Here is a 27,628-nt window from a genome sequence, read left to right as displayed (position 1 = left end):
ACACCTCACACACTGCTCACTGCTCATATACCAAACACACACACTGCTCACACACACAACACACACACAACACACACTGCTCACACACACTACACACACAACACACTGCTCACATACCACACACACACCACACACTGCTCACTCACACAACACACACACTGCTCACACACACACCTCACACACTGCTCACACACCGCTTACTCCACACACGCTCCGTCACACACTCCACACACACTCCGTCACACACTCCACACACACACTCCGTCACACACTGCACACACACTCCGTCACACACTGCACACACGCTGCACACACACTCCATGGTGCTGGCTCTGCCTCTGACTGCTTCTCTCGTCTCTCTCTAGCGTACAACGACAAGATCGTGGCGTTCCTTCGCCAGCCCAACGTCTTTGACATGCTGCAGGAGCGACAGCCGAGCCTCAGCAGGAACCACGCGCTGAGGTTCGTTCTCTCCTCAACCATTGAGTCACTAGTTCGTCTGCCGGGGTCCGTTGGTAGACGGGGTGGGGAACCACGCGGATCACATCACGCCATGTGGTCACGTGTCCTCTCCTCATTGGTCGGGCTGCTCGGCCGCTGTGAGAGCTGAGACATGAAGATGACTTTTGTTATCGCATATCCAACATCCAGCGGCAAAAAAGGAAGCGCAGTCAATGAGCCGTGGTCTGTTCAGAGCACGCACGCACACACACACACACACACACACACACACACATCAACAGCTCTCCTCCCTTAACAACATTGTGTTAACTGGTCTGTATTCACTCTTCTTGGTGTTCTGTTTTATTAGCTTTTGTCTGGGAATAAACATAAAAAAAGACGTTTAAAAAGAGAACATGCGTCTGCAGGGCCCTGAAGCCCCGCCCACTCGCTCGTTCAATAATATTGAACATGTAGAGTATTCAAAATGCTCCCAGTCCAACACTGCACGCAGCAATACAGCCTCCAGGTGGGCAGTGGATCACATGAACTCACCTTGAGATCTGGTAGGAGTCTTTGCTCTGTAGTTAGAGAGTGTTGGGGGGTCCAGGTCCAGGTAGGTCCAGGTAGGTCCAGGTAGTCCATCCATGGAGCCTGTCCATCAAACCACAAGCAGCTCTCTGGTCAAAGTGGTCTGGCCCACCAGCGCCCCCTGGAGGAAGACATGGAAGCACTCAAATCCACAGATGTAGAGGTCGGAAGCAGCTGTAAAAAAAAAGGCGGGAAAACATGCGAGGTGACAATAATTTGGGTCATGGAGACTGACGGGACCGAGGTGGGGGATCGACCGCCTGCTGTGTGTCCTCACGGGAGACATACAGTCAGCTAGAAAGCAGAAGAAGAGACGTGACTCTCCTGCCCTCCAGAGGACATCCTCCTCAGGCCTCGCTGCACAGAGCGCTGCAGCTGCTGCTTCATGTCCACGTTCGCTTTCGTCCAAGAACCCGGGACAGGCGGTCTCCAGGGATCTGCCTCCAGAGCTCCAGAGGTTCATACTGCTGGAAAAGACTTGTGCCAGTTTCCATGAATTATGCTGCGTTCATATCCTTTATTACCGAAAACCACAACGTGGAAGTGCTTTTTCTTTCTCATCCACATGCTGTTACACTTTAGGGAAGATTGATTGGACCTGCATCACACAATCTTTCAATACAAAGTACTACTGATGCATCTTTCTCCATGCACAGAGAGCTCAAGAAGTCAGGAAGGTCGTGTCTCAACGTGTCTCAGTATCCCCCACACAGGTTTTACATCAGCCATTTAAAATAGAATCTCAATGATTGACATAAATAACTGATGAGAACGTTGTCCTCTTGGCTGCTCAGGGAGAAGATCCACTACCTTCGGACAGAAGGTGCTCAGGGGGTGGAGAAGCTGTCGTGTGACGCCGACCTCGTCATCCTGCTGAGGTAGAGCGCACGCTGAACCCCGGCACCCTCGCTCATCCACACTGTCAGACTGAGTGAGTCATGTCCTCTGTGCCTTTCTGCTTCCCGCCCTGCAGTCTGTTCGAAGAGGAGATCATGTCGTTTGTGCCTCCTCACCCCGTCCACCCCGGCTTCAGCATCTCTCCTCGCTGCTCCCCCGCCTCCTCGCCACAGAACTCTCCGGGTAGGTCTTAACCTGTTGGAAACTCTGGATTCAGTTTTGGCTCCAGACCTCTTTTCCCTGTGTTTGTGTCGTTGTAGGAGCCCCAAATGAATTCCAATACTTGTGTTTATTCTATGTATTTGTTCAGCAAAGTCTTGGGAAAAAAATGTATATCTGCCAAAAAAAACACTTTTAATAGATATTTTAATGGTAACTATGAACATCCAGCATGAGATGAGCCAGATTCCCCAAAAAGGCCTCCTGGAGCGTCAATAAGACACCTTTTTGGAAAGATTAGGACCTAAAGAATCAGAATCTGCAACAACAAACACAATGAAACAAAGTCTTGGCCTGTTAGGAAGGAGTTTCAGTGTTGTTGAGTTCAAAAATGGAAAAATTACATATTTTATGCCAAAAGATTGTCAGGATGGGGCATGCTGGGACTTAAAATAGGCACAGGAAGGTTTTCTTGCATGGTTTCCAGAAGGTTAAGGAATGACATCACTTAATGTTCCTGGACTTGCTGATGATGTCATAATCCTTGTGACTGCAGAAAGGGGACTGAAATGGTTTCTTTCAAAAGCACATCTACATCCCAGCAGGGGACATGTTCCTCTGGAGATAATGAAGGACTCTCCTATGAGGGAAGACCTAACATACTGATAATGTTGAAATGAGTTATTAAATATAGTACATACATGCAGTAAATGTATCCCCTGGTGAAATCCAGACGCAACACTAAACCAAGTGAACAGGTGAATGCTTTGTGTACCAGCAGAGAGCAGCACAGAGCTAGCATCACCATCGTGTTACTACTGCACAGAAACACCAAAAGCACCTGTCCATTAAAGGCCTGAGAGCTGATCGAGGTGATGGCGTTCACATTCAAACTGTTTCCTGTGGGATCTGCTTGGCACAAGACTGCTGTCGTACAAGTTACTGTGAGGCGTTTTAAACTGGTTATGAAACTCTCTCCCACAGATCCCACTGCTCCCACAAGTCCGTTCTACTGGGAGTTTATTCATGTGGGGCGTTTTCTCCATACTATGCCCTGCTTTCCTAAAATAAGACCCCAACATATGGCCCTGCTTACAGGATGGTGGTGCAGAGCAGAGGCTGAGTGACTCTCTCTTCCTCTGACTGGAGGAGAGACTTATGTGAACTTTTCTGTTGTGTTATCTTCTCCCCACTGTGAGTCTCACAGAGTTACTCACACGTGCAGGTGAGCTGGAGTCGCTTCAGCAGTGAAGGTGAACTCTGATCTAGCACACTATGTGAAGCACTCGCTCACTAACACACCCACACACACACACACACACACACAGAAGTCTGCCAGAGCTCATTAGGACGACGTTAGTGCACAGCAGGCTCTGTCAAACAGCAGTGATTACTGTACTGAGGGTTCAGGGAGTGTGTGTGTGTTTTAGGTTATGCATGTTATTGATGGAGGGTCTATGAGGGGAAATTGGGTCACAGCAGGGAGGCTGGCTTGTGATTGAGCTTCATTCAGTCTCTTACTTTCATGGTGGAAAGCTGAAGCTCTTTGAACAGGAACTGTGTCTCTCTTCTTTAAAACAAACGTCTCCTGTATACTGTGTGTGTGTGTGTGTGTGTGTGTGTGTGTGTGTGTGTGTGTGTGTGTGTGTGTGTGTGTGTGTGTGTGTGTGTGTGTGCAGGCCTGCAGAGGGCGAGAGCTCCAGCTCCTTACCGCAGAGACTTTGAAGCCAAACTGAGAAACTTCTACAGGAAATTGGAAGCCAAGGGCTACGGGCAGGGCCCGGGCAAGATCAAGTGAGACTCAGTGACCGTGTGTTGTCCACATCAGCAGCCCTCACACACTGTTCTATGTGCTCCATGCGGCTGCAGCCGTTACAGTACATGCATCAGTAAATACCTGATCCTGGCCCAACATACAGTATATATTCATTGACCTGCATTTTTATATTGATATCCGATCTATTTGATCTAATAATACTATGTTAGTACATACATGTCTGTGGAGACAGGGCCATAGCTGCCATTGAAAACAATAAGGTACAATTGTGTTCTGCATATTAAACAACAGATATTACCATGAGACACTATTTCCCCACCATATTTGTATTGTTAAAGAGAATGCACAGAAGCTGAGCAGTGAAGTGAACATGAGTTTCCCCTGCGTGAGGAGAGCAGCAGCAACATGTGAGCCTCCTGGTTGCAGGTTGCTGATCCGGAGAGAACACCTGCTGGAGGGAACCTTCAACCAGGTGATGGCCTACTCCCGCAAAGAGCTGCAGAGGAACAAACTCTACGTCACCTTCCTGGGGGAGGAGGGGTGAGACACACACACACACACACACACAATGTGTTAGCGTACAGGGTTTGTTGTTTGCACAAGCTTTTGAAGCTGAAACATGTGTGGGGACAGTGTTCTCAGCTCTAACCCCAGGTTGAGGTAGTTATCTAGACAGGGGCACACAGGGCTGAGTGCAGTTCTTTTACCTTGCTGCTGTTCTTAGTAAGCATGGCAGAAACACACACAGTTTGAGTTGCAATGGCAGACGGGTGCTGTTCCTGCAGGCTATCCACTTGTTGACTTCAGGGAAGTTTGGTGCAGCATTCTATATATAGCAGGCTCTACGCAGCATCCAGCGGCCGAAGGGAATTGGAGTCTATGAGCCGCTGTCAGGCAGCAACCTCAGGGTCTGGAGCGAATACGGAAGTGTCTTGAAGCTGCATTCTCTCTCCTGACCACCAGGGGGCGACTCCTCTGGTTGTATAGAAGTCTATATAAGTGACTCTACTTCTCTCTTGATGTATTCCCTCAGTAAACACTGTAAACATGAGTTTATGTCTCAATCTCTAGTTTCAAGTCTTCTTCAATGCAGCATGATGTTCATTTAGTACATTATGCTCATTTAGAGTCAAACAGACCATAAAGCAGGGGATGCTTTAGGGGCGGGGCTACAGGGTGATTGACAGGTCGACACCAGAGTTACTCCTCCTCAGTCCACATATGCTCAAGTCTGTTCACTGGTTGCAAAAAGCCAAGATAGCGACGGCCAAAACGCAGAACTCCAGACTATAAAAAATCCTTCCACAAACCGATGGATGACATCATCACAGCGCCCACGTCTTATACAGTCTAGGTCTGTCAGCTGTGGCGGCATGTTGGACTCAATCTGCAGAGCCCTGAACCCATTTAACCAAGCGCCTCTGTCTTGCTGTCCCCTCAGACTGGACTACAGCGGTCCGTCCAGAGAGTTCTTCTTCCTCTTGTCTCAGGAGTTGTTTAATCCGTACTACGGTCTGTTTGAATACTCGGCTAACGATACCTACACCGTTCAGATCAGCCCTATGTCAGCGTTCGTTGAGAACCACCTGGAGTGGTAAGCTGTGCAACGCAAACACACACACGCACCGAGTGAACACAAATATAATCAAAACAATAAACAAAGTGCACTAATAGATTCATATGGTAAACAACAAACAGATAACAGTACTCTAGAACAAGTGTATATTATTTTAAAAAGTGTATTTTATTAAGAAAAGCCAAAGTGAGAAAACATAAGTCTGGTGATCCATATTCTAGGACTGATTGAAATTATTTTCTTTCATGTGATTGTGATTGAAGAGCAGTTGATCCTCTTTCTTGAAATCTGTGAAAACGGGTTTGTGGTTGTAAAACTCAGCCCCAAGAGGCTGAAGTGCACCTCATCTTCTAAACATAAAGCATTCAAATCAGTGCAAACAGGGTAAAGTTGCACTTCGCCCTCTTGTGGCTGCAAAGAGTATTCCAACAACAAACAATTTAAATGTTCCTGACAAAAATGACTGAGCACCTGGCAAACCTGTTGTTCTCATCTGTTGTGAAGACATGGACACAGGAGAAGGTTAGATCAGACGATGGATCACCAAGTGCTGACAGCTCAGCTCATTTCCCTCTCAGGGCTTCTTCAATACGTCTGTTCAGTTGGCCTTTCACACAAGATGTTTACTGCTTTTCAAAATAAAGACAGATTCGACTCGCTCAGCGGTCGGGAACCTCCAACCAAAGAGACATTTTGACCTATTTTTCACCAAATTCAATCTATTTGATATCACAGCTATATATATATATATATATATATATGTATATATATATATATATATATATATATATATATATATATATATATATATATATATATATATATATATAAATAAAGACAATTCTTGACATCATATTGCTAATTTACCTGTGATAACAATCACACTCATGAGGAGGGGAACAAAAATACATTTAGGTCCATGATACACATGTTTTAAATTGTTTTAATCCACTCATTTTACTAGTTTATGTGTTAAAGTTGTGTTTCACTGATTTTATTGTTAGTTCTAATGTGTGTGTGTGTGTGTGTGTGTGTGTGTCCAGGTTCCGCTTCAGTGGGCGTATCCTGGGCCTGGCTCTGATCCACCAGTACCTGCTGGATGCTTTCTTCACCAGACCCTTCTACAAAGCCCTGCTGCGACTGTCAGTACACACAGTACACTCTATGTGCACACAATACACTCTATGTACACACAGTACACTCTATGTGCACACAATACACTCTATGTACACACAATACACTCTATGTACACACAGTACACCCTATGTACACACAGTACACTCTATGTGCACACAATACACTCTATGTACACACAGTACACTCACTCTATGTACACACAGTACTATGTGTGAGGTGTGTGAGCCGCGTGTGTGGACCGCGTGTGTGAGCTTGTGTGTCCTTCAGCTCCACAGACCTGTCTGACCTGGAGTACCTGGACGAGGAGTTCCACCAGTCTCTGCAGTGGATGAAAGACAACGACATCACGGACATCCTGGACCTCACCTTCACCGTCAACGAGGAGGTCTTCGGCCAGGTGGGCGCGGGCGCCGTGCACGCTCCTTTATCTGAAGCGCATGTTGTTGTTCTTCCGCCGTGACGAGCTTCACACCTGTTGCGTCGCCAGGTGACGGAGCGGGAGCTGAAGTCGGGCGGCTCCAACCTCCAGGTGACGGAGAAGAACAAGAAGGACTACATCGAGCGCATGGCCAAGTGGAGGGTGGAGAGAGGAGTGGTGCAGCAGACGGAGGCGCTGGTCAGAGGCTTCTACGAGGTAAACCCTGCTCTAAACGGCTCCATCACATCGCTGTCAGGTTGCTTCATGTATACATGGACCAGCGAGGTCACCACAAGTCAACACCTCCAAATAACGCCACCATGCAGTCCGTGGTAAACCCGCTCGTTAGTGCACGTTCACGCACGATGCTGAGCAGCGCGTCTCGTCGTGTCGCAGGTGGTGGACTCTCGGCTGGTGTCGGTGTTCGATGCCCGCGAGCTGGAGCTGGTGATCGCCGGTACGGTGGAGATCGACCTCATCGACTGGAGGAGCAACACCGAGTACAGAGGAGGTGCGTGTGTGTGTGTGTGTGTGCGTGTGTGTGTGTGTGTGTGTGTGTGTAAACTGTAAACAAAGATGGATGTCGCCGTCTCCTGCTGCTCTCCGTCACGTCGTCCGTCTTTGTATGCTGATCAAACCGTACCTGAACCCCTTTAACCCGCGGATGCACATGAACATCTGTGCATGGCTGCAATCTGGATCCGGATCTGGATGTAGTCTGTGTTTCAGTCTCAGACAGGTGTGAATGCAGCCTGAACAGTCCGGCCACATTATCCGTTTGACACTATTTGACCCCAGTTAGAGCTCAGCTTCTCAATGCTGCACCCTGCATGGTACAGCAGACTTAACTTGCTGTACTTTAATGTTTCGGATAAGTGTGAACAAAGTACATGAAGAAAACCTTGGCCTGTATCCCAGGATGTTTTCCATTATTCAGGGTTCATACGCTCATTGAAAACCTGGGACAGTCATGGAGTTTTAAAATCTGGTTTAAAGTCATGGAAATCCATTGGTCAGGAAGTGTATGACCCTGGCTATTAATCTTGCCGTCTAAATACCAATATGCATGTCTTGTATACATTGATAACAGAAGCAGTTGACACCAGACTCACCTGTCACGCTGTTGCCTCCCTGACTCCCGGTCACCAGGTTACCATGACGGCCACATCGTGATGCGATGGTTCTGGGCCGCGGTGGAGCGGTTCAACAACGAGCAGCGCCTCCGCCTGCTGCAGTTCGTCACCGGGACGTCCAGCGTGCCCTACGAGGGCTTCGCCGCGCTGCGGGGCTCCAACGGCCTGCGGCGCTTCTGCATCGAGAAGTGGGGCAAAGTCACGTCCCTGCCCAGGTACGTGAGCGCCGCCTCGTGGCCACGCCCTCTTTTCTTTGTTCCCTGCTTCCCTCCTCCTTTGTTCAAAGGAGCCGCGGTCCTGCTTCCTCCTGGGAGCATTTGATTGGTTAAGTCAACTTGTGAGTGAAATACAAAGCAATATTAGAATGGGGAACGTTGACGTCATACAAACAAAGTCCTTTTATCTTGTAGAATAAAAAAACATCAACAACTATGTTTTCTAATTGCTGGCTGAATTCTTTGGTAATATTCTGATCTCTGTTCAGTTTATCTTCAGAATCGAGAAAAACTGACCGGAAGCGTCCAACGAGTCAGGAAACACAACATGTTGTCACCTCTCTGTATTGTTGCTCAACCCGTTGAAAACCCTGGAACCATTCGTATCTCCAGACCTTCTTTTCTCTGTTTGAGTCGTCGTAGGAACCCTAAATTAATTCCAATACTTGTGTTTATTGTATGTATTTGTTCAGCAAAGAAAAACACTTTAAAAAGATATTTTGATGGTAACTATGAACATCCAGCATGCGTTGAGCCAGATTCCTCAAAAATGCCTCCTGGGGCATCAATAAGACACTTTTATGGAAAGATTAGGACCTAAAGAATCAGAACCTGCAACACAAATCACAATAAAACAAAGTATTGGCCTGTTAGGAAGGAGTTTCGGTAAAAAAAAATGAGTTATTCGGTTCAAAAATGGAAAAACTATGTATTTTATGCCAAAAAAATGTGATAATGGGGCATGCTGGGACTTAGAATTGGCACGGGAGGATTTCCGCGCACAGGTTCCAAAATGTTAAGCACCACTGAAGGGATGTTGCTGCAGGTCCTGGTCCTGAACCTTTGGACCAGCAGCATGAACGGAGCGGTCTGGACTGCAGAAAGGTCGTCAGGGTCGTTGCTTTAAATCAAAAGCTCAAGGTGGCTGGTGAAATAAATAAATCTGCTGACCACTTTGGTTGTGTGCGAGTGATGCAGGGTCACGGCGATGCTCGGGCTCAGCAGAGCAGCTATTCTTGTATTTCAGGTAGATGGGAGATCACAAGGTGTGCTGGTCTGACCTTGCAGCAGGACGTTTATTCAGTGAACTGCGGTCAGAACGGCAGCGTGCTCAGCAGAAACAGGGCCTGACTTCAGCAGTTACACTGCAGGTCTACTAACAGCAGCAAGTGTGGGGTGTTGTTAGCGTTGAGGGGGAGTCAGGTGAATCCATGTGACTTTAGAAAGACAAAATCACATCAAGATGAAGAAGCTCACGACAAAACGACTCTGTTCTAAACATCCAGGGGTTTTGCTGCTCCAGCTTTTCTTTGGCACTAACTTGTTGAGGCTAAAGTCAGCTAATGTTAGCAGTCAGCCAATGTTAGCAAACTGTCAGTAGATCTTAGGGTGCTGGACATTACTCACTTGGGGCCACAGGGGGCGCTGTTTAGCAACTAATGCATGGGCTCACTGTGGCGGTGCAGCAGAGCACAGTGAGGACGGTGAGGTCTGACTGCTGGATGACTGTCTTTCCAGTACCTTAAACTCAGCCCTGCTTACACCCAGTGATCAGTAGAATAGTGTGTAGTATAGCATGTGACAGGTTTAATGACAGAAACCACATGACACTGTCTCACACCACTGAAGCAGTGTGGGTCACATCTCCTTCATCACCTCCCAAACACATTCATCTTCCCCAGAATGGTGCCGTTTAACCTCCAGCCACGACACCTTCACACGCTGTGAGTCCTTGCAGGGCAGGAAGTGGATGAAGGGTTTTAAACTGTTGGGTTTTTGTTGAACGTACACACAAAGGGCGAGTGATGAATAAAGAAGTGGTTACCGTCATCTTTAAGAAGATTGAGCCCATCCTCATGGATGTGAGGTCTGCAGCAGGCTGAAGCGAGGAGACACACTGGAAGCAGGTTGAAACAATACCACTGTCTCCATGTGAAAACGACTTCATGAAACAATACTCAAGGAAGTCACTGTGCACAGCCGAGAAGAGTAAAGTCTGGTTCCAGTAGAAACACTGCTGGTTGGTTTTGTTCAGATAAAACATCATGACATGAGCTTTGGAGGTTCTGGTGGAGGGATGTCGTTACCTTTTAGATAGAGCATGCAGACACAAGCCTGATTTAAATCTTCTCATCTAACTTTCAGCCTGAAAGCACCATGAAATATTGTCTCTTTGTGAAGTGTTGTTTTTAATTGTCTGGAGAAAATAAAAGCCTCCGTGTATACAAGGTAAAACTATATGCAGATGTGATTAAAAGTTCTCATTCCAGGTGCTTACACCACAGTATTGAAGGAACTTGTTTCCATAAATACATCCTGTATATATTCTGACATTTGTTGCGTTGGTGTCCTAAGTAGATGTGACTTGTACAATGAGACGTGAGCTTCAGGTGTCCTCCTCTCGCCTTGACCCTCCATGCTCTGAACAGTGTCCCCGTGTCTCTCTAGGGCTCACACCTGTTTCAACCGTCTGGACCTGCCTCCATACCCGTCGTACACCATGCTGTATGAGAAGCTGCTGATCGCCGTGGAGGAAACCAGCACGTTTGGCCTGGAGTGAGCCGCAGAAGAAGGACCTCAGCACTGCATCCCTCTCTGTGTGGGACACCGGCTGTGCTACACGACCAGGGATGAGAGGAGCAGCTCTCGTGGGCTTGATACGTCGTAAAGATACCTAGATTGTACTCGACAATGTTTTTAGTCATGTGGATACGTGTCACTGTTATGGTACTGTGTGTTAGAGTCTCTCACTTAGCTACGAGGATCTTTCTGACAGCACCCAGCACTTACAGTCAAGCTAACGCTACACAATAGCACTGAAAATAATAACTTTACATACAGTCTAATACAAAAACTATGGCCGCCACAGACTTAAGAACTTGTTGGAATGTATCTTTAGATATATTCCTACTACTAATCTGAATTCACAGTGAGGATTTAAGTGATGAATTATTTAAAAAAATGTAGTGTGCTCTTATACTGTAAAGGAGAAACAGAACAAATATAGTCAGAAAGAATTAGAGATATAGACAGAGACAAATACATAAATAATAATACAAACAGAGCACAAGTTCAGAAGAATCTATAAATGTGGCTTTAAAGAAGTGGTTCAAAGTATAATGCAGATTTTAAAGAAAGCTCCTCGGATGGATGCAAACTATTGTAGCCCTGAAGCCAAAGGAACAATTATGTCTGGTCTTTACTCTGGAGAGCATACGAGGATCGTTATATCTGTGATCAGGAACGTGGTGGGCCAAAGGGAGCCTGCCTGAGACTGGGATCTGGCACACAAAGAATTTCATAAACGGGATGTAGCTTTGTGCCAGAAACCAGCCATGTCAAGGTCTCAGGGGTGCTCAGAAGAACATTACAATCAAACCTAAAACTGTAACCAATGTAAAAAAGCTTGAATCATGTAGATCCTGTCTATTGGCTCCAGGCAGAGCTGCAGAAGGCTTAGCAACAGGAAATAGAAGGATGGATAACTTTTTCTAGTGCACTTAGCATTTGGCTTTGGGTTCATGGCAAACGTTGAGTTGAGGAATCATGCACTTTGCAGCCTGATTGAGAAGATAGACTCAAGCTGTCAGGATCATTATGTTTTATTGGCAGAAACATCCACACGTAAAAGCAGAACAAGATAAGTTTGAAGATAATTCAATGTCTCCGAGAAGAGTCTTGTTAATGGAAAAGAAATTAGAGCCCGAATCTGATTCCTGAGGAACATCGTGAGGATTTCTAAGGGATTATCAAAATGATTTAGGAGCTGAACCTCTGGAGGGATACAGCAATGCCTATAATATTCAAGCCAACCATATATATTATCTTGTTATACTCTCAGATAACTATAGCACTATTTTTTGTTCTATTCCAAGCAATGTCAATGTCTTCTCTCCTCACTGAGGAGCAGAGATACAAGAGAAGTGCTAACAGTCTTTATTTTGCTTAGAACTACGAGTGGTCTGGCACACTGGTACTGGGGAACGAGTAATGAAGAGCACTTCATGAGCAGTGAACCTTTGGTTTAATTTAGAGAGTACATCAAAAGAAATTCCAGGTAGCGCGCGTGGTAAATCCCTTTAAACAGTTTTAATGGGTAGGCACAGACTCACAGACCTTTACAATACGTTGTCCAGTTCGGATACTCAATAAGTATGGGTGTCGTCCAGGAAAGCCTAGACCTGGACCTGCACCCTCCCTCCTGTGGCTCCCTCTGGGTTCAGAGTGGGGGCGGCCACTGAGCGCAGACCTTTTGCTGCACTCTTTCTGACACAGAACTCCAACAGTCTCTCCAAGCTCTCTTGCTCTGCTACGCTTTCAAAAAGCAGAGATGCCGATGTCTTGCCTCCTCTATCGAAGTAGCCATCGATTCCAACACAAGGGCTTTGGGGACTCCGTCCACGGAGACCGAGGACGATCGAGCCGGACCAGACAAACCGTGATACCTTGACAACAAAGAATGGACACTGTCTCCGGCTGGCAAAGGGGACTATCTATGAATCCTCTTGGTCAGAGCAGGGCTTTGGCTTTCAGCGGCTTTAGTTCTGCTGTTCAAGTGAGAGGTGCTTGTGCTCTCATTCAAGTCCTCCACTGATGAACTCGCTCTCTCTGACTGTGTACCTTCACCACCTTTGCACGGAGCAGGTACTCCAGTACCTCAAACAACAATGCAGCATGTCGGTCTCCAAGGACCTGGGATCAACGGCCCGGCTCCCTGCACCGATCCGGTCCCTCTGGTAGATACCTGTGATGTGCACAGGGGCCCTTGGACAAACCAGTGTAATATATGCAATAGTTAGGACCGTTATGTGTTCCACAGTCTACCATGTTCTTTCAGACGATGGCCGTCAGCATTCCCAGCCCCTCGTCTCCGTCTCTGGTCCAGTAATGGAACTGGGCCTCACGTGTGGCCTGTGGGGTAGTGGCACTCACTCGTTGGTACTCGAGTCGAACAAGAGGAAAGTCCTGACTCCAGATGTTTGCCTTGGTTCTTTTTGAAAACCCTCTGCATGTTCTCCCAGTGTTTGTGTACGTCAAACACAAGTCAGGTTCATTGGAGACTCTAACAGCCCATTTACACGTAGCCACCTCATGCGTCTTGGGCCGACAGCTCTCTGATATCAAACAAGCCAAGTATACATGCAACCCGGGAGCATTCGAGCTGGATCAACATACCGATACATTCTAGCCAGATGTTGAAAAGGTATCAAAGCGTTCATCTCTCAAAGCCGTATTTACTATCTTCACTTCTCCCGGGTGTGACTGTGAGGTTTGTGATTGTAACTGTTGGATGATTCGTACGACTGAGGGGTTTGACATTGATTTTGCACCAACTTGTTTCCGGGTTTGTGGGTCTCTGTTGAAAAACAAACAAGCATTTTAATATCTGACATATATCCTCAAGTGATGTCACTTGAGTCAGCATTGAGCAGAGGAGTAGAAAGAAGGCTTAGAGGCTACATTAGCCACCACTAGCATTTCACCCTTGACTCTCATTGGTGGCCTAACCGTAACCACACGTTAAACGCAGTTTATTTGCCATGATGACAATCTTTCCCCAACCTTAACCATACCGTAGTTGCCATGCGCTGACATTTTCCAAAAGTACATTTTTTTATGTTGCCATTGGATGTAAAACAAAATATATAATAATAATAATTTTAACATTGTCATTGAACTTATATGTGGTTTCACGGAATCATCAGATATGAACAAGATGTGATGCACCGAGTGTATTTAGGGCCTAAATCACAGAGGGTTAAAACATGTAACTGTTCTCTGTTGCTAATCAATATTATAGGCCATCAACCCAAAGCATGCTGGGAAAAGACCCAGGCCCTGCGCTCTGAATAGGACTTGTTAGGTGAATAGAACAGATAAATGCAACCTCTGAAGAGTCTTACACGTGGCCATGTTTGACTGAATTTGACCACAGCTGACCCTTTGACCCTGGCTCAAAGGTCACATGTCACTGTTTCATTTCAAAGACCTGAATGGTGCTTTATTTGCTCGTGAGCTACAGAATTAATCACAATGAGGTAATGGGGCAAGACTCTAAAATTAAATTCTTGCAGAAGTATTTGTGTGTATCATTTATCACTCATTTATTATATATATATATATATATATATATATATATATATATATATATATATATATATATACACATACATATATACACATACATATGTGTATATATACATATATACACATATGTATGTGTATATATACATATATACACACACACATATATATATATATATATGTGTATATATATATATATATATATACATATATATATATATATATATATATATATATATATATATATATATATATATATATATATGTGTGTGTGTGTGTGTGTGTGTGTGTGTGTGTGTGTGAGTGTGTATAGTCAGATCAGTAGTACTACAGTCCTCCTAGGCAGTGACGAGGCCTTATCCACGCATCTCTATTATTATTAAGAGGACATGGCTGTGATTATGTTGCATCTTCCCTCTCATTTTGTTTTCTACAATATTTTGTACTGTTATTTATACTGTATTGTATTTATAAGCAAAGGGAAGTCCCGAAGCTTTCCTTGAATGTTTTGTTTGCAGGCTTTTTGTGTTTGTTTTTCTGATGACACGATCAGAAGCATCGGTGGGGAGAGTTTGCCTTCACTTTTGAAGCCTTTGAGTTTTGATACGCGTCTTTTCTATTATCTACGGAGCTCGCTGGTCATCTGTCACTCAGTCTGTTTCTTTCTCCAGGCATACTTCTCTTTTCTTCTCTCCACCACTCTGTGATCACATCGTCGGGTTCATCATTGAGGATCTGTCAATGTTTTCTGGGACTGATCTCCCATGTCTCTCTCTCTCATAGATGTCAGAGCTGCATGTACCCAGCAAATACTCAGTGTTTCAGACACTTATGACAACAAGTGACGTCCTTCTAAATAGTACATTTTTATATGTAAGTTGTTAAACATGTAAAGACTGTGTATGGAAGTCTTGTTTTTACTGGGTCAATGATGTTAAATACATTATTCTGGAAAAGAAATGGTTACCAACCGGACCATAACACTTCTATGTAAGTGCATTGATAGCAGCTGTTGTAGAACTATTTAATGAAGCATATGGAAGGGTGAAGAAGTGTGTGGTGTCTACACAAAGGTACGGTGTTTGTGTCTTCTCAAGCTATTTATTTGTCTTATTTACTTTCAAAGGGAATTTAACAAAGGGACCATGTGAATGGCTGCTGGACAGAGGGTGACACTGAAGCATGCGCATTGTTTTTTGTTTCCTGTTTTGTGCGTGTGGATTAAACACATCTGTACATAATGCCCAAAGGTACAGTTCTGAATCTGAACGGGTTGCTCAACACTCAGGCTGTGCTGTCGCTCCCCCACACCATGCCGCTGGTTATGAATCTCAATAAAAACCTTCACTTTGTTACCCTGCTGCTGTCGCGTGTGTCGTATTGAGTGTTCACTCAGGAAAGAACAGGACCGCCCCTCAAGGTGAGCGTCCACTCTTCTTACTTCTGGGAGAAAGTATTTGTCTAAATAAATCTCAAATGGCCGAATGACCTGTTTGTTCAGCCCCACGTTGTGATGTTCATGTCAGGCAGACGGACATCACCAGACATGTCACCAGGCCTCAGCTATTGCTTTGATTAGTAGAAAGTGATCATAACCAAATGAAATGTGAAAATAATACACAGGTAGTAATAAACCATAATCCTCAAGGTGTAATCTGAAGACTAATATGTAAAATCCAGCTGCCTCTGACCTCGTACGTTCATATTTGTCTTCAGCAGGGCCAACGACTTAAAACAGAGATGAACCCTGTGATGTGTTGAACAGTTTAATGATGGTAACACATGTATGTAATTGTGGATTGTTATAATTTGTAGTGTGGCAATCAGATTATATATTCTATAGTTTAGAAAAAAAGTTAATATAATACAGAAGAAATACAACAGTGTGGTGCATTCTGCCGTCAGGGAGATGTGTTTGTCACGGCTCCCTGTGACATCTCCTTGGAATGGTCTCTCTTTAGTCATCTCTTTATGTCATTTGAGTCTTTTCCAAGCAGGTTAGCATGTTCATGCTCGTTTTTATCTTTATATAATACGTTGTGCTTCTGTTTGTGGTCGTTTTTGATTGTAGATGTAATAATTGATATACACTCTGAATGTGCTTTAGCTGGGCAGCATTAACAGTCTTACTTTACCGTTCTCTAGTATAGTTCCACTTAATAATGAGTGTGTTCATCATGACAGGTGAAGGCACACAGAGCATTTATTCACTGCCAACTATATGTAAAGTATACTATAATTTCAACACTTACACATTCGAACATTATTCCGTATGTTTGGACAGCTCCTTATCCTTTGACTGTCAGTGTAACGTGACATCTTGCTCCATCGTGTTCCCATGTGAAGCAGCGGAGCACTACGCGCCACCTCATTGGCCAGCCCGCCTGTCACTCAGGCGCGGCGGCGCGGCGGCGGAGCGGCGTGTCGGCGGAGCGGGCAGAGGAGCGCGGAGCACCGGGAAGCCAGGAGAGGACGTGGCCGCATCACCATGAGCTCGTCACCCACGTTATTTCATAGAAAGTTGACCAGTGCGGAAGCTTTGAAGTGTGTTGCCGCCACGCTGTGACGCCGTTGTGTCGCGCGCATGTGCCGTTAAAGTTCTGTCCCGTTAGTCTTCCGCTGGTTGTGAAACTTGTCTGCTGGACGTGTATTAACTATAATTAACGAGTCGACTAACGTGTAAACTACGCCATGATCCCCGAATGTCCTCGCGCCGGGGACCCGAGGAGCCGGACGCGCGCGCAGCACCGCCCCGCAGCCGAGCCGAGCCGCGGCGCCGGCGGCTTGTTGTCCCGGATCCAAACCAGCATCAGCGGCGAGCCTTTCACCGACCACTACACGCTCATCCCCGGCAGGGAGCTGGGAAGGTAGGGCTGGTTCTCACCACGGCGTGCCCTCTGGCCGCGAGTCAAGCCGAAGCGGAGCTGTGATTGATTCTAGTTTTAACCTGTTAGCGTGTGACACAGGTAATGAATAGTATTGATACACCTCACAAGGTAATACGCATTAAGAATGTTTAGTGTTGTTGGTCAGCTAAAAAAATGTTTAGATATGCAAATTAGACAACACATTTTCTTTAATAATAATAATAATAATAATAATAATAATAATAATAATAATAATAATGATATAACATACAGCTGTTTAAGCAGCTGTGTGTTATATCATTATTATTATATATCTGCATGCATTTCCAGAACAGAAATCAGTTTGTTGGCAGATTAGAGTCAAAGGTTCCTGCAGAGGGAGTTTAGGATATGTCTTTGTATCACCTAAATCAGAAAATACTGTCAAGAGATTAAACAAATCCATCTTCTCCATTTATTTATGACTAAAATGTCTAAATGAGACTGAATGAAATCTGAACAAACCACCTGAACTACATGTGATCTATTTTAATGTCCATTCAATAATGAGTCCATCTGCTGTTAAAATATCATTCAATGATTTGAACATGTGCCTCCTAAATGTGAGGATGAGCGAGGTTTGTTCGGGTGTCTATGGTAATGCCACCGGCAACCATTTTGAGGATCTGGCAACCAAGTCTCATGCCATGAAAATGTTGTGTTTGAATATGCAAATGAGGCATTTCAATGGGGAACATTTGGTGAATTTAGAAGAAATCTACACACGCAAAATGACAAAGTAGTAAAATATATTTTCTTTCCACTCGTCTGAGAGAAGAAGTGTCATAGGAGCAACATAATAATAATATGTGTTGTATATGTCATTGTTGTTGTTATGTGTTATATTTGTAGCCTGGTCTCTGAGCACAGCTGGCTCCTAAAGCCATATACTCACCGATGGGACAGCACTTCCTTCATTTAAAAAGCCAATGAGCGCCACAAGGTTACCAACAGTTAGCCAATCGGTGCCGTGCGCTGGACCCAAGCCGCTGCCAGCCACGCCACTGGAACCGAAGAGTAATGATAAGAACAGTGGCGACTGACCTCTGGACCATTCAACGGCCTCTTGTCAGCGATTGTCTGCTGAATAATAGTTTTACATTTGATACGACCTCCTTGATTGAAACATATTCAAGCAATAAGGTACGAGAGGCAGTACTGTATCGTCGATAATGTACTGTTCAAGGGTGTTGTTATTTTATTATTATACAAGTACAGGCACAAGAGAAGCCCTCAGCTACATGTTTGGTAATTGTCAAGCTTGAGATGTTTAAATCTACCTGTTATTTTGAGTGTGCACTGATAAGGAACGCTGGTAACTGTAAACAGGTTGTACAGTACTTTATGAATGAATAAAGTACACCCCGTGACTCTCAACCAATCAGAATGCTTGATTTGATCCACCCGTATTATATTTGTAGATATCGTCTCTTTGAACTCCGCTGCGGCGCTGAGTTCAGTTCTGATGTAAAAGCGTCATCAGTACGACGGAGATTACCTTGATGCGCAGCTGTTTGCGGGATGAGCGTCGTTTTCCATCTGTTACTGAACACAACGTTATGAATCAACATATTGTCATCAGATCAGAAAAACACATTGGCCGATTTGGCCTTGACACTGGTGAAGTTAAATCCAGCCCATAGTTTCTGGACTCTTTGGAACAGCTGACGTTTCACAGGATTTCTTCAAAGTTAATGAGCAGAGGAAATGCTGAACTGATCTGGGATCTGGAGTCACAAGGCCGATCCTGTTGATTAGAACAAGCTTTTACCTCCAGCAGCGACGCGCCGAGTCACACTGAACACTTTAACAAAGATAACCTGTGTTGACTCAGGTACAGCTTCAGAGATAAGAGCTTACACTTGATACCCAAGACGTGTGTGTGTGTGTGTGTGTGTGTGTGTGTGTGTGTGTGTGTGTGTGTGTGTGTGTGTGTGTGTGTGTGTGTCTATGTGTCTGTGTGTGCGTGTGCGTGTGTGCATATGTGTGTGTGTGTGTGTGGCTTTGCATGACCTGACATTGTGACTGAGATTAGCCTCCACAGAACAACATGAAAGGTTACATTAATCTGCAGTACCAGTCTGATTGCAGATCAGCTTCTTGTGCACCAAGGTGACCTCGGATCAGCTGTGGTGTTTTTCCCCCTCTTGCATAATATTTCTATATGATATGAATGCAGGTGTGTTTATCTCTGGAGCTGTCCAGACAGATGGTCAGTTATTGACAGCACTCTGGTTGGTCATGTTTAACAGTTGAGAGCTGTGCACTGTAGCGGCTTGAGCCATCAGTTCAACATCAGTGTAACGTATCAGTGTCACGTATCAGTGTCACGTATCAGTGTATGTATCAGTGTATGTATCAGTGTATGTATCAGTGTATGTATCAGTGTAACGTATCAGTTCAACATCAGTGTCACGTATCGGTGTCACGTATCAGTGTAACGTATCAGTGTAACGTATCAGTGTAACGTATCAGTGTCACGTATCAGTGTAACGTATCAGTTCAACATCAGTGTCACGTATCAGTGTCACGTATCAGTGTCACGTATCAGTGTAGCCCTAATGAGGGCTCACAAGTCTACAATAGGCTAAAGGTATACGGCTGCTACTAATGATTATTTTCATTATAGATCTGTCAGTATAGTTTTGACTAAAAGGTGGGAGATTGTCAAAAACATCCAGAAGTTTCCAAGAGAGCATCGTGATGCCGGTAGAAAAGCCGAGACTCTAAATGAATGACACAACGGGCTCAACACTCAGGTTTAAAACCCCGTTAACCAGACTCCAGCTTCTGGGAGCTGAAAACATGGCCGCCAGGTTTGGGCACCTGATATATTTTGGTAATTAAATACTTTGAAGTTATTCATTAGCTTGATAAGGAAAATGTTGTTTATAGTTTGTGTTCTAGCTCATACTTTACTGAACTTTAAATTATTATTCAGACTAAGATGTCCTCCCTCAACGCGATGCAAAACACCAGCAGAGCAGCTGTCAGGGTTTGGTTTCCTGGACCTTTGAGCCTGGGCCTGTGGGTCCCTCAGAGACCCGGACATCAGCTGCTGCTCTCCAGCTGACAGACTCAGCCGGTTCCCCGGTTGAGTCTTGAACTCTGCGCTGGAATTCCATTCATTCATTCAGATTAACTCCCCCCCCCTACACACACACAGGTTTGTGGTTTTTATCTGGACTACAAACATCATGTTTTTATTTTTCCATAACATTTGCTGTGTGCATCTGAACTGTGCGTGCTCAGGTTGTGTCCTGGTGAAAACGGGATCCTGAAACGAGCCTGCAGAACGTTCTGCCTGCAGCGGCAGCGTTCTGGCAGCGTGTGTGTTCATAAAGTGTGTGTGGAGTCTGTGTGTGTGTGTGTGTGTGTGTGGCAGCTCCCCAGACTATGTGGATGGTGCTGCCCGGCTCACAGCCGTAAAGAACCTCTCCTGGAGCGTGCATACGCGGGGGAAAGCTGAAGCACACGTTGAGTCCTGAAGTCAGTGGCGATGAAGAGGAGCTCGGCCTCGTCTGTTTGGGAAACGGCCACCGAGAGCGTTATGCTGAGGAAACCCTACGGAGGAGGAAAGGGATATGGTTGCTGTTTGACCCCCACGAGCTGGACACGTTCCACATTTGGGAGTTGAAGGAGGCTGAGGGTGGAGGTGGGGGTGGGGGTTTAAGGTAATACCCTCCAACAGGACTCTGCAGTGGGAGTCCCAGATGGCCCACAGCCAAGCTCCTTTAGAGACTACGACAATGGAGACGCGGTCATTGAATTCCATATGGTTAAGACCCAAAGCTTTTTGCATGAGGGGTCTTAGTGACAGAAATGGCCACTCTCTTATTAGCCCATATGGCTAGCAGAGCTCTTTAGTGATTGCCACTAACGTGTCACACCAGGAGCCGACCTCACAGTCATGGTTTGGGCTAAATTTGCTGATTGATTTCATTTTAATTTTACATTTTCACTCATTCCTTTCCATGCTTGAGGTAAAGATAGAATCAACTCTCGGCTATGAAAAACAACCCTGCAGTAAATGAGGATGATCGTGATCGGTGATTAAACACATACAAACATGCAAAATATTGTGTTAATATATCTGGAGGTCGTCTATTTCCACACACAATATTTTGACTATATACCTTAATATCAATATTGTGACAATATAATAAGATACATTTGATTAATAACCATCAGTAATTTGCATATATTGACTATGTGGGTAAAAGCAAACTATAAAAACGTGAGAGCAGTCTGGTGTAAGTCCTCCGATACAACCAGGAAAAGACAACACTCATGCATTATTAGGATATCCAACATTTAAGACAATATCTATCCTCGTGCGATGATGTCGATCTGTTCTAGTCAGAGTTAAATTATTAATACTCACATCACAGCTTTTTCTTAAACATTTTTCATTTTTGTTGTTGTTTTTGCAACCACAAGTGACGTAAAGATACTACTCTGTTAGCGACAGCGATAAGGAGAGAGAACGCAGCTTTAACACATGAAGCATAGACTTCTATACAACCAGAGGAGTCGCCCCCTGATGGTCAGGAGAGAGAATGCAGCTTTAACACATGAAGCACAGACTTCTATACAACCAGAGGAGTTGCCCCCTGGTGGTCAGGAGAGAGAACGCAGCTTTAACACATGAAGCATAGACTTCTATACAACCAGAGGAGTCGCCCCCTGGTGGTCAGGAGAGAGAATGCAGCTTTAAACATGAAGCATAGACTTCTATACAACCAGAGGAGTCGCCCCCTGGTGGTCAGGAGAGAGAATGCAGCTTTAACACATGAAGCATAGACTTCTATACAACCAGAGGAGTCGCCCCCTGGTGGTCAGGAGAGAGAACGCAGCTTTAACACATGAAGCATAGACTTCTATACAACCAGAGGAGTCGCCCCCTGATGGTCAGGAGAGAGAATGCAGCTTTAACACATGAAGCACAGACTTCTATACAACCAGAGGAGTTGCCCCCTGGTGGTCAGGAGAGAGAACGCAGCTTTAACACATGAAGCATAGACTTCTATACAACCAGAGGAGTCGCCCCCTGGTGGTCAGGAGAGAGAATGCAGCTTTAAACATGAAGCATAGACTTCTATACAACCAGAGGAGTCGCCCCCTGGTGGTCAGGAGAGAGAATGCAGCTTTAACACATGAAGCATAGACTTCTATACAACCAGAGGAGTCGCCCCCTGGTGGTCAGGAGAGAGAATGCAGCTTTAACACATGAAGCATAGACTTCTATACAACCAGAGGAGTCGCCCCCTGGTGGTCAGGAGAGAGAATGCACATTGTAAGACACTTCAGCATCGACTCCTCCCGGCAGGTTGCTGCTTGGTGAAGGCCTACAGGACACGAGGAAGCCACTAGGGATGGAGAACAGGTCCGGCTCGTCCTGTCAGGACTCAGTGGGGCTCACCCTGCCACAGTGTGACACCGTGTCTGACATCAGGGACAGGACGCTCTCTCCTGATTGGGTGCAACAGAATAAAAACAAATATTCGTTAAAAGATATCTCAGCATGATGACATGTCTAAAGCCAGTGGAACTGAGTGACTTCAACAATCTGTTGTTTTTGTCATGGATACTCTCTCACACAGTGTGAATGATAGCGGAGCTTTCAGAATAAAGGCATCAACCAATCACGTTGTGGCGAAGAGTTCAAGTTGCTTGAATATTTGTGAAACGACAACACGAAGGCTCCATAGTCCGGAACCAAGACAACAAACTTTACGACCCTTATAAATGTTGACGAAGAATTGAGATCAGATCCACATTATCTTTCACAATAAAAGCTATTGAAGGTGTTATATTTGCAGACAAATATTTTCACTTTTAAAGTATCTGTGTGGTGATGAAATGGCTGATGCATGCATCGTGTCTTTGTCTGCAACTGGGCCATGTGTAACAGCTGGTGCGCCTGCTGCAGCCCTCTGCCTCCACGGGCTATGTGTTCACATCTCGTTAGTGTGTTAGTGCACACACAGCACTGCAAGGCTCTCAGCTGCAGCTCGGCTTCAGGCCCCGACAACCAGTACATCCATTAACCTGCTTCTCCACACTGTTGGTGACCATCACACACATGCACACACACACACACGCACACACACACACACACACACACACACACACACACACACACACACACAGGCGTCTCTTTCAGGGTGTAGTCTGTGAATGGGGCTGCTGGCTTTGGAAATGTGCTGAGGCTGCTTTAGAAAAGGCTCTGGTGGCCCAGTATGGTTTCTAAAGAGCAGGCCCAGACCCCCCAAACCAAACATGGCCACGCCCACAACCCACACACACACACACACACACACACACACACACACACACACACACACACACTCTTTGAGCCAACGTAACCTGGAGAAGGATGCTGAAATATGACAAGTGAAACATTGAAATGCATCAAAGAGCTTGTGAGAGGGAGCGCCCCAGCACCGTGGGTCAGACGGGCGTCAGTACATGTTCCTCTGGCTGTCCCCGCACATCAGTAAGCACATTGATTTGTGGGAAAATGTTGGATAGAAAAATCTATTTCCAGGGGATTATGTTGGAATACATTCCGTGTTGAATGCTGGCAGCCCGCTGTGCGCACAGATCCAATACCGCCTGCAGCCATCGCTTTTCTCATTATGATCATCAGCATTCTGAGAAAGGTCCGCTCCACTTTTACCAGCGTTGGTGGAATAATGTCATGATAATTAAAAAGGTGTGTTCCAGAAAGGCAAAGTCAAGAAATTTCACAGTCTCACTTTAGTTTGAATCCATAAACTGTCTCTTGATCTGATTGACATGCAGTAAACAACATGAGGGAGTGATGTTATATGACTGATTTGTTTTCTGATGGATTACCGGGTAGAAGAAGAGAAGATACAGGCAAGGTTAATCTTTACTTGTAGTCTTTACTGTAGGCCGACTGTATGAATAACAAAGAAATCAAAAGGTGTCATAGAGTACTAAATGATCATCATGCTGGATAGAAGACTTGAAACTAGAGATTGAGACATAAACTCATGTTTACAATGTTTACTGAGGGAATACATCAAGAGAGAAGTAGAGTCACTTATATAGACTTCTATACAACCAGAGGAGTCGCCCCCTGGTGGTCAGGAGAGAGAATGCAGCTTCAACACATGAAGCATAGACTTCTATACAACCAGAGGAGTCGCCCCCTGGTGGTCAGGAGAGAGCATGCAGCTTTACACATGAAGCATAGACTTCTATACAACCGGATGAGTTGCCCCCTGGTGGTCAGGAGAGAGAATACAGCTTTAACACATGAAGCATAGACTTCTATACAACCAGAGGAGTCGCCCCCTGGTGGTCAGGAGAGAGAATGCAGCTTCAACACATGAAGCATAGACTTCTATACAACCAGAGGAGTCGCCCCCTGGTGGTCAGGAGAGAGAATACAGCTTTAACACATGAAGCATAGACTTCTATACAACCAGAGGAGTCGCCCCCTGGTGGTCAGGAGAGAGAATGCAGCTTTAACACATGAAGCATAGACTTCTATACAACCAGAGGAGTCGCCCCCTGGTGGTCAGGAGAGAGAATGCAGCTTTAACACATGAAGCATAGACTTCTATACAACCAGAGGAGTCGCCCCCTGGTGGTCAGGAGAGAGAATGCAGCTTTAAACATGAAACATAGACTTCTATACAACCAGAGGAGTCGCCCCCAGTTTTTGGTTTTATCCGCTGTCCACCTTTTTAATGTAATTAAGTTTGATGCAAATGTATTCATGTTTGTGAAAATCTTTGCTCTTGCGATGCACTTTTTCCATCCATGAAGCTGTAGAAAGCCCTCGCAGCTCGCTGCCACCAGAACCAGATCCAACACGTCTCCATGTTGGATCTGTAGCTCCCGGCTGCTTCGGCCTCATGACTCTCACATGAGGCCAGCGGAGGATGAAGCTGCTCGTCACGCTGCGCTCCCTGATACGAGGCCTTTGTGCAACCACACAGTCTTCTTCATTGAGATCCTAACTCATGGCTCTCTTCTTGCTCTTAGCTGTGGTTTATTAAAGAATGATGTAAATTATTCTCTATCTTAGATAAGCCGGCTAGTCCCAATATAACTAATGTTTGAACTGTATTTGTGTCTCTGCTCAAAACAATCCTGACTTTAGCCACCGGCAAAATGACCCGGCGACGCAGAGCGTATGTTCCATGGGATTTCTTTTTGAGACATGTAAAAGCTTCATTTATGATTATGATATTTACTGATATTGAATGTGGGTGAGCAAAACTTTTAAATAGTTTAAGTCTATTAAGCCTCATTTCAGGCATCTCACCCAAAAACTATTACACTTAAACACTGACTTCAAGACGAGAAAGCCGAAAGTTCTGAAATGCTGACTCTTTTTCCAGAAGCTGGGACTCAATCCCGTACTATTATATTTCCAAGGTTAGATCAATGATATGGAAACCTTATGGGAAGGATAGCCTTTGGCTCTGCATCTGGATAAACCAGAAAATGATGTCTTACAAGTTGCTTCTTTTTTTCTTTTATTTTATTGCACACAAAAAAAGACAATACATGGACATGACATCAAGAGGACAACAAAACAGTGAGATACAAACCAACAAGACATCGTGTGTGTGTGTGTGTGTGTGTGTGTGTGTGTGTGTGTGTGTGCGTATGTGTGTGTGTGTGTGTGTGTTTGCACTGCTATCAAAGTGAGGACCATCATGGGTTTTTAACCTTTGGAGTGAGGACCAAAATGCAAAGTGAGGACATTTAGGCCGGTCCTCACTTATTATCTTTAAAAAGGCACAACGTATAGATGATGGCTGACTTGTATGTGTGTGTGTGTGTGTACATGGGATTCAATTGGGTTTCAGGCTAAAAAAAAAGACAAATGTGAATATTAATAGAATGAGTGATGTCATGTTTGTAAACCCATAGTGAAGGACGACCAGATGGAGCAGTGTTGTATTGTGTTGTAAATGATGGAGGAGGTTAGGTTTCCCATTGAAATGTATTCCATCATAAGGTTTCTCCAGTGTGTGATATGTATGTTATTCCTTAAGTTGCAGTTCATGAGGATAGTTTCTTTTGTGATAGTTAGGGCTATGAGGAGGAATCGGTGGTAACTTACGACTTGGTAACTTACAAGTCGCTTGACAACTGACATCTTTTTTTCTTTACTAATACTCTATATTTTCCTCCTACATTCATCTCGGTTCACACAGTTAATCCCAGTCTCCTTTAAAAGCAGAATAGGAAGCCGTTTCTGGCGTGTCCGAGTGAGTCTTGGCTGTGGATGGGTCCGGTTCAGCCAGGGTGCTGCTGCTAATTATTGGAGCATTGGCTGCCAACGATAGCCAGAGGGGAAGTCACAATGTGGGCTTGTCATCTCAATCACCAGCTACATTTCAGAGGATTTCCCCTGGGCGGCCTGCACATGTGCACGCACTGAACACCTTCCAGCCAGAAATAAAACTGGGTCAGGCCAGGCAGTAGTACTGGAGAGAGAGAACAGGGAAACGGTGCCAACAACATCCGCTCAATGTTTTAAACTTGTCTGTACGAACCCAGAATTAACCCCAAATACCCTTCGATCTGTGAAGGCGTGTTTACTAGAGCAACAGATCATAAGACTCACAGTTTGGATCGCACCACGGGTCGGAGTCACGGATCGGATCAGCACGAACATGCTTTGACAGCGGTACTGAAAGCCGCTCAGGGAGAGCACACGGCTTTGAAGCAAATACACTAAAGTGGCCAAACCGTGGAACCAAAACTTCTGGGTCAGTTATATGATACCATGGGGCCCCCAAAAGAACTTTGTTCCTTTGGGAAAAAGATGTCTGTACGTCAGCGGATAATGTTTTTATGAGCTCAGTCAACTTCCCAGTAAAGATGCACAATGAGCCTCATTTACATCATACGGTTTTAAAAGTGGTAAAATGCTCAAATACCCGAATAATCTGAGTTATTCCTCTTGATTGTACTGTGATTGGGCCTGAAAGGGAAGCTGGACTGAGGGTTGGGGTCAAAGGAAAGTGTGGTGGGCCTGACCCATGGGCCCACAGATGTGGAAGGTCCTGGTTATTTTAGATGGGGTCAAACGTATTTGGCTTAAAATGCCACATTGAGTAACTTTCATAGGTCTGAATTACTGTACACGGTTCTCTTTTTACATCCATGCTGTACAGGTACTAAGTACCATGTCTGTAAAATGCTGAACGTTGCATCGTGGGATTTATAAATGACTGCATAAGCCACTGGTAGAAGGACTCACTGCACGTCTTGATGGTGGATCTCCTGTATGACTGAA

At 45.1% G+C, this 27,628-nt stretch overlaps 2 protein-coding genes across 4 annotated transcripts in view; both read left to right on the top strand.

The window, feature by feature from the left end:
* The window catches only part of LOC137788636 (E3 ubiquitin-protein ligase HECW1), a 52,152-nt gene extending 41,116 nt beyond the window's left edge, over positions 1-11,036 (top strand). For all 3 annotated transcript variants that reach the window (XM_068581587.1, XM_068581585.1, XM_068581586.1), the window contains 12 exons: positions 366-462; positions 1,827-1,910; positions 2,006-2,112; positions 3,768-3,882; positions 4,292-4,405; positions 5,307-5,459; positions 6,485-6,583; positions 6,846-6,975; positions 7,066-7,212; positions 7,393-7,507; positions 8,146-8,344; positions 10,793-11,036. In XM_068581587.1, the coding sequence (XP_068437688.1) occupies positions 366-462; positions 1,827-1,910; positions 2,006-2,112; positions 3,768-3,882; positions 4,292-4,405; positions 5,307-5,459; positions 6,485-6,583; positions 6,846-6,975; positions 7,066-7,212; positions 7,393-7,507; positions 8,146-8,344; positions 10,793-10,904 (1,472 nt within the window). In that variant the 3' untranslated portion in view covers positions 10,905-11,036. The remainder of the gene's footprint in view (positions 1-365; positions 463-1,826; positions 1,911-2,005; positions 2,113-3,767; positions 3,883-4,291; positions 4,406-5,306; positions 5,460-6,484; positions 6,584-6,845; positions 6,976-7,065; positions 7,213-7,392; positions 7,508-8,145; positions 8,345-10,792) is intronic.
* A 5,833-nt stretch (positions 11,037-16,869) lies between these two features.
* The window catches only part of stk17a (serine/threonine kinase 17a), a 24,055-nt gene continuing 13,296 nt past the window's right edge, over positions 16,870-27,628 (top strand). Inside the window, exon 1 of the mRNA XM_068582417.1 lies at positions 16,870-17,295. Coding sequence (XP_068438518.1) covers positions 17,120-17,295 — 176 coding nt within the window. The 5' untranslated portion in view covers positions 16,870-17,119. The remainder of the gene's footprint in view (positions 17,296-27,628) is intronic.

The sequence above is a fragment of the Clinocottus analis genome, unplaced genomic scaffold (genome assembly GCF_023055335.1).
Source record: "Clinocottus analis isolate CAN_PGR_092001 unplaced genomic scaffold, fCliAna1.0.p SCAF_18, whole genome shotgun sequence".
Taxonomy (NCBI): domain Eukaryota; kingdom Metazoa; phylum Chordata; class Actinopteri; order Perciformes; family Cottidae; genus Clinocottus; species Clinocottus analis.
This window is presented reverse-complemented; position numbering and strand designations above follow the sequence as displayed.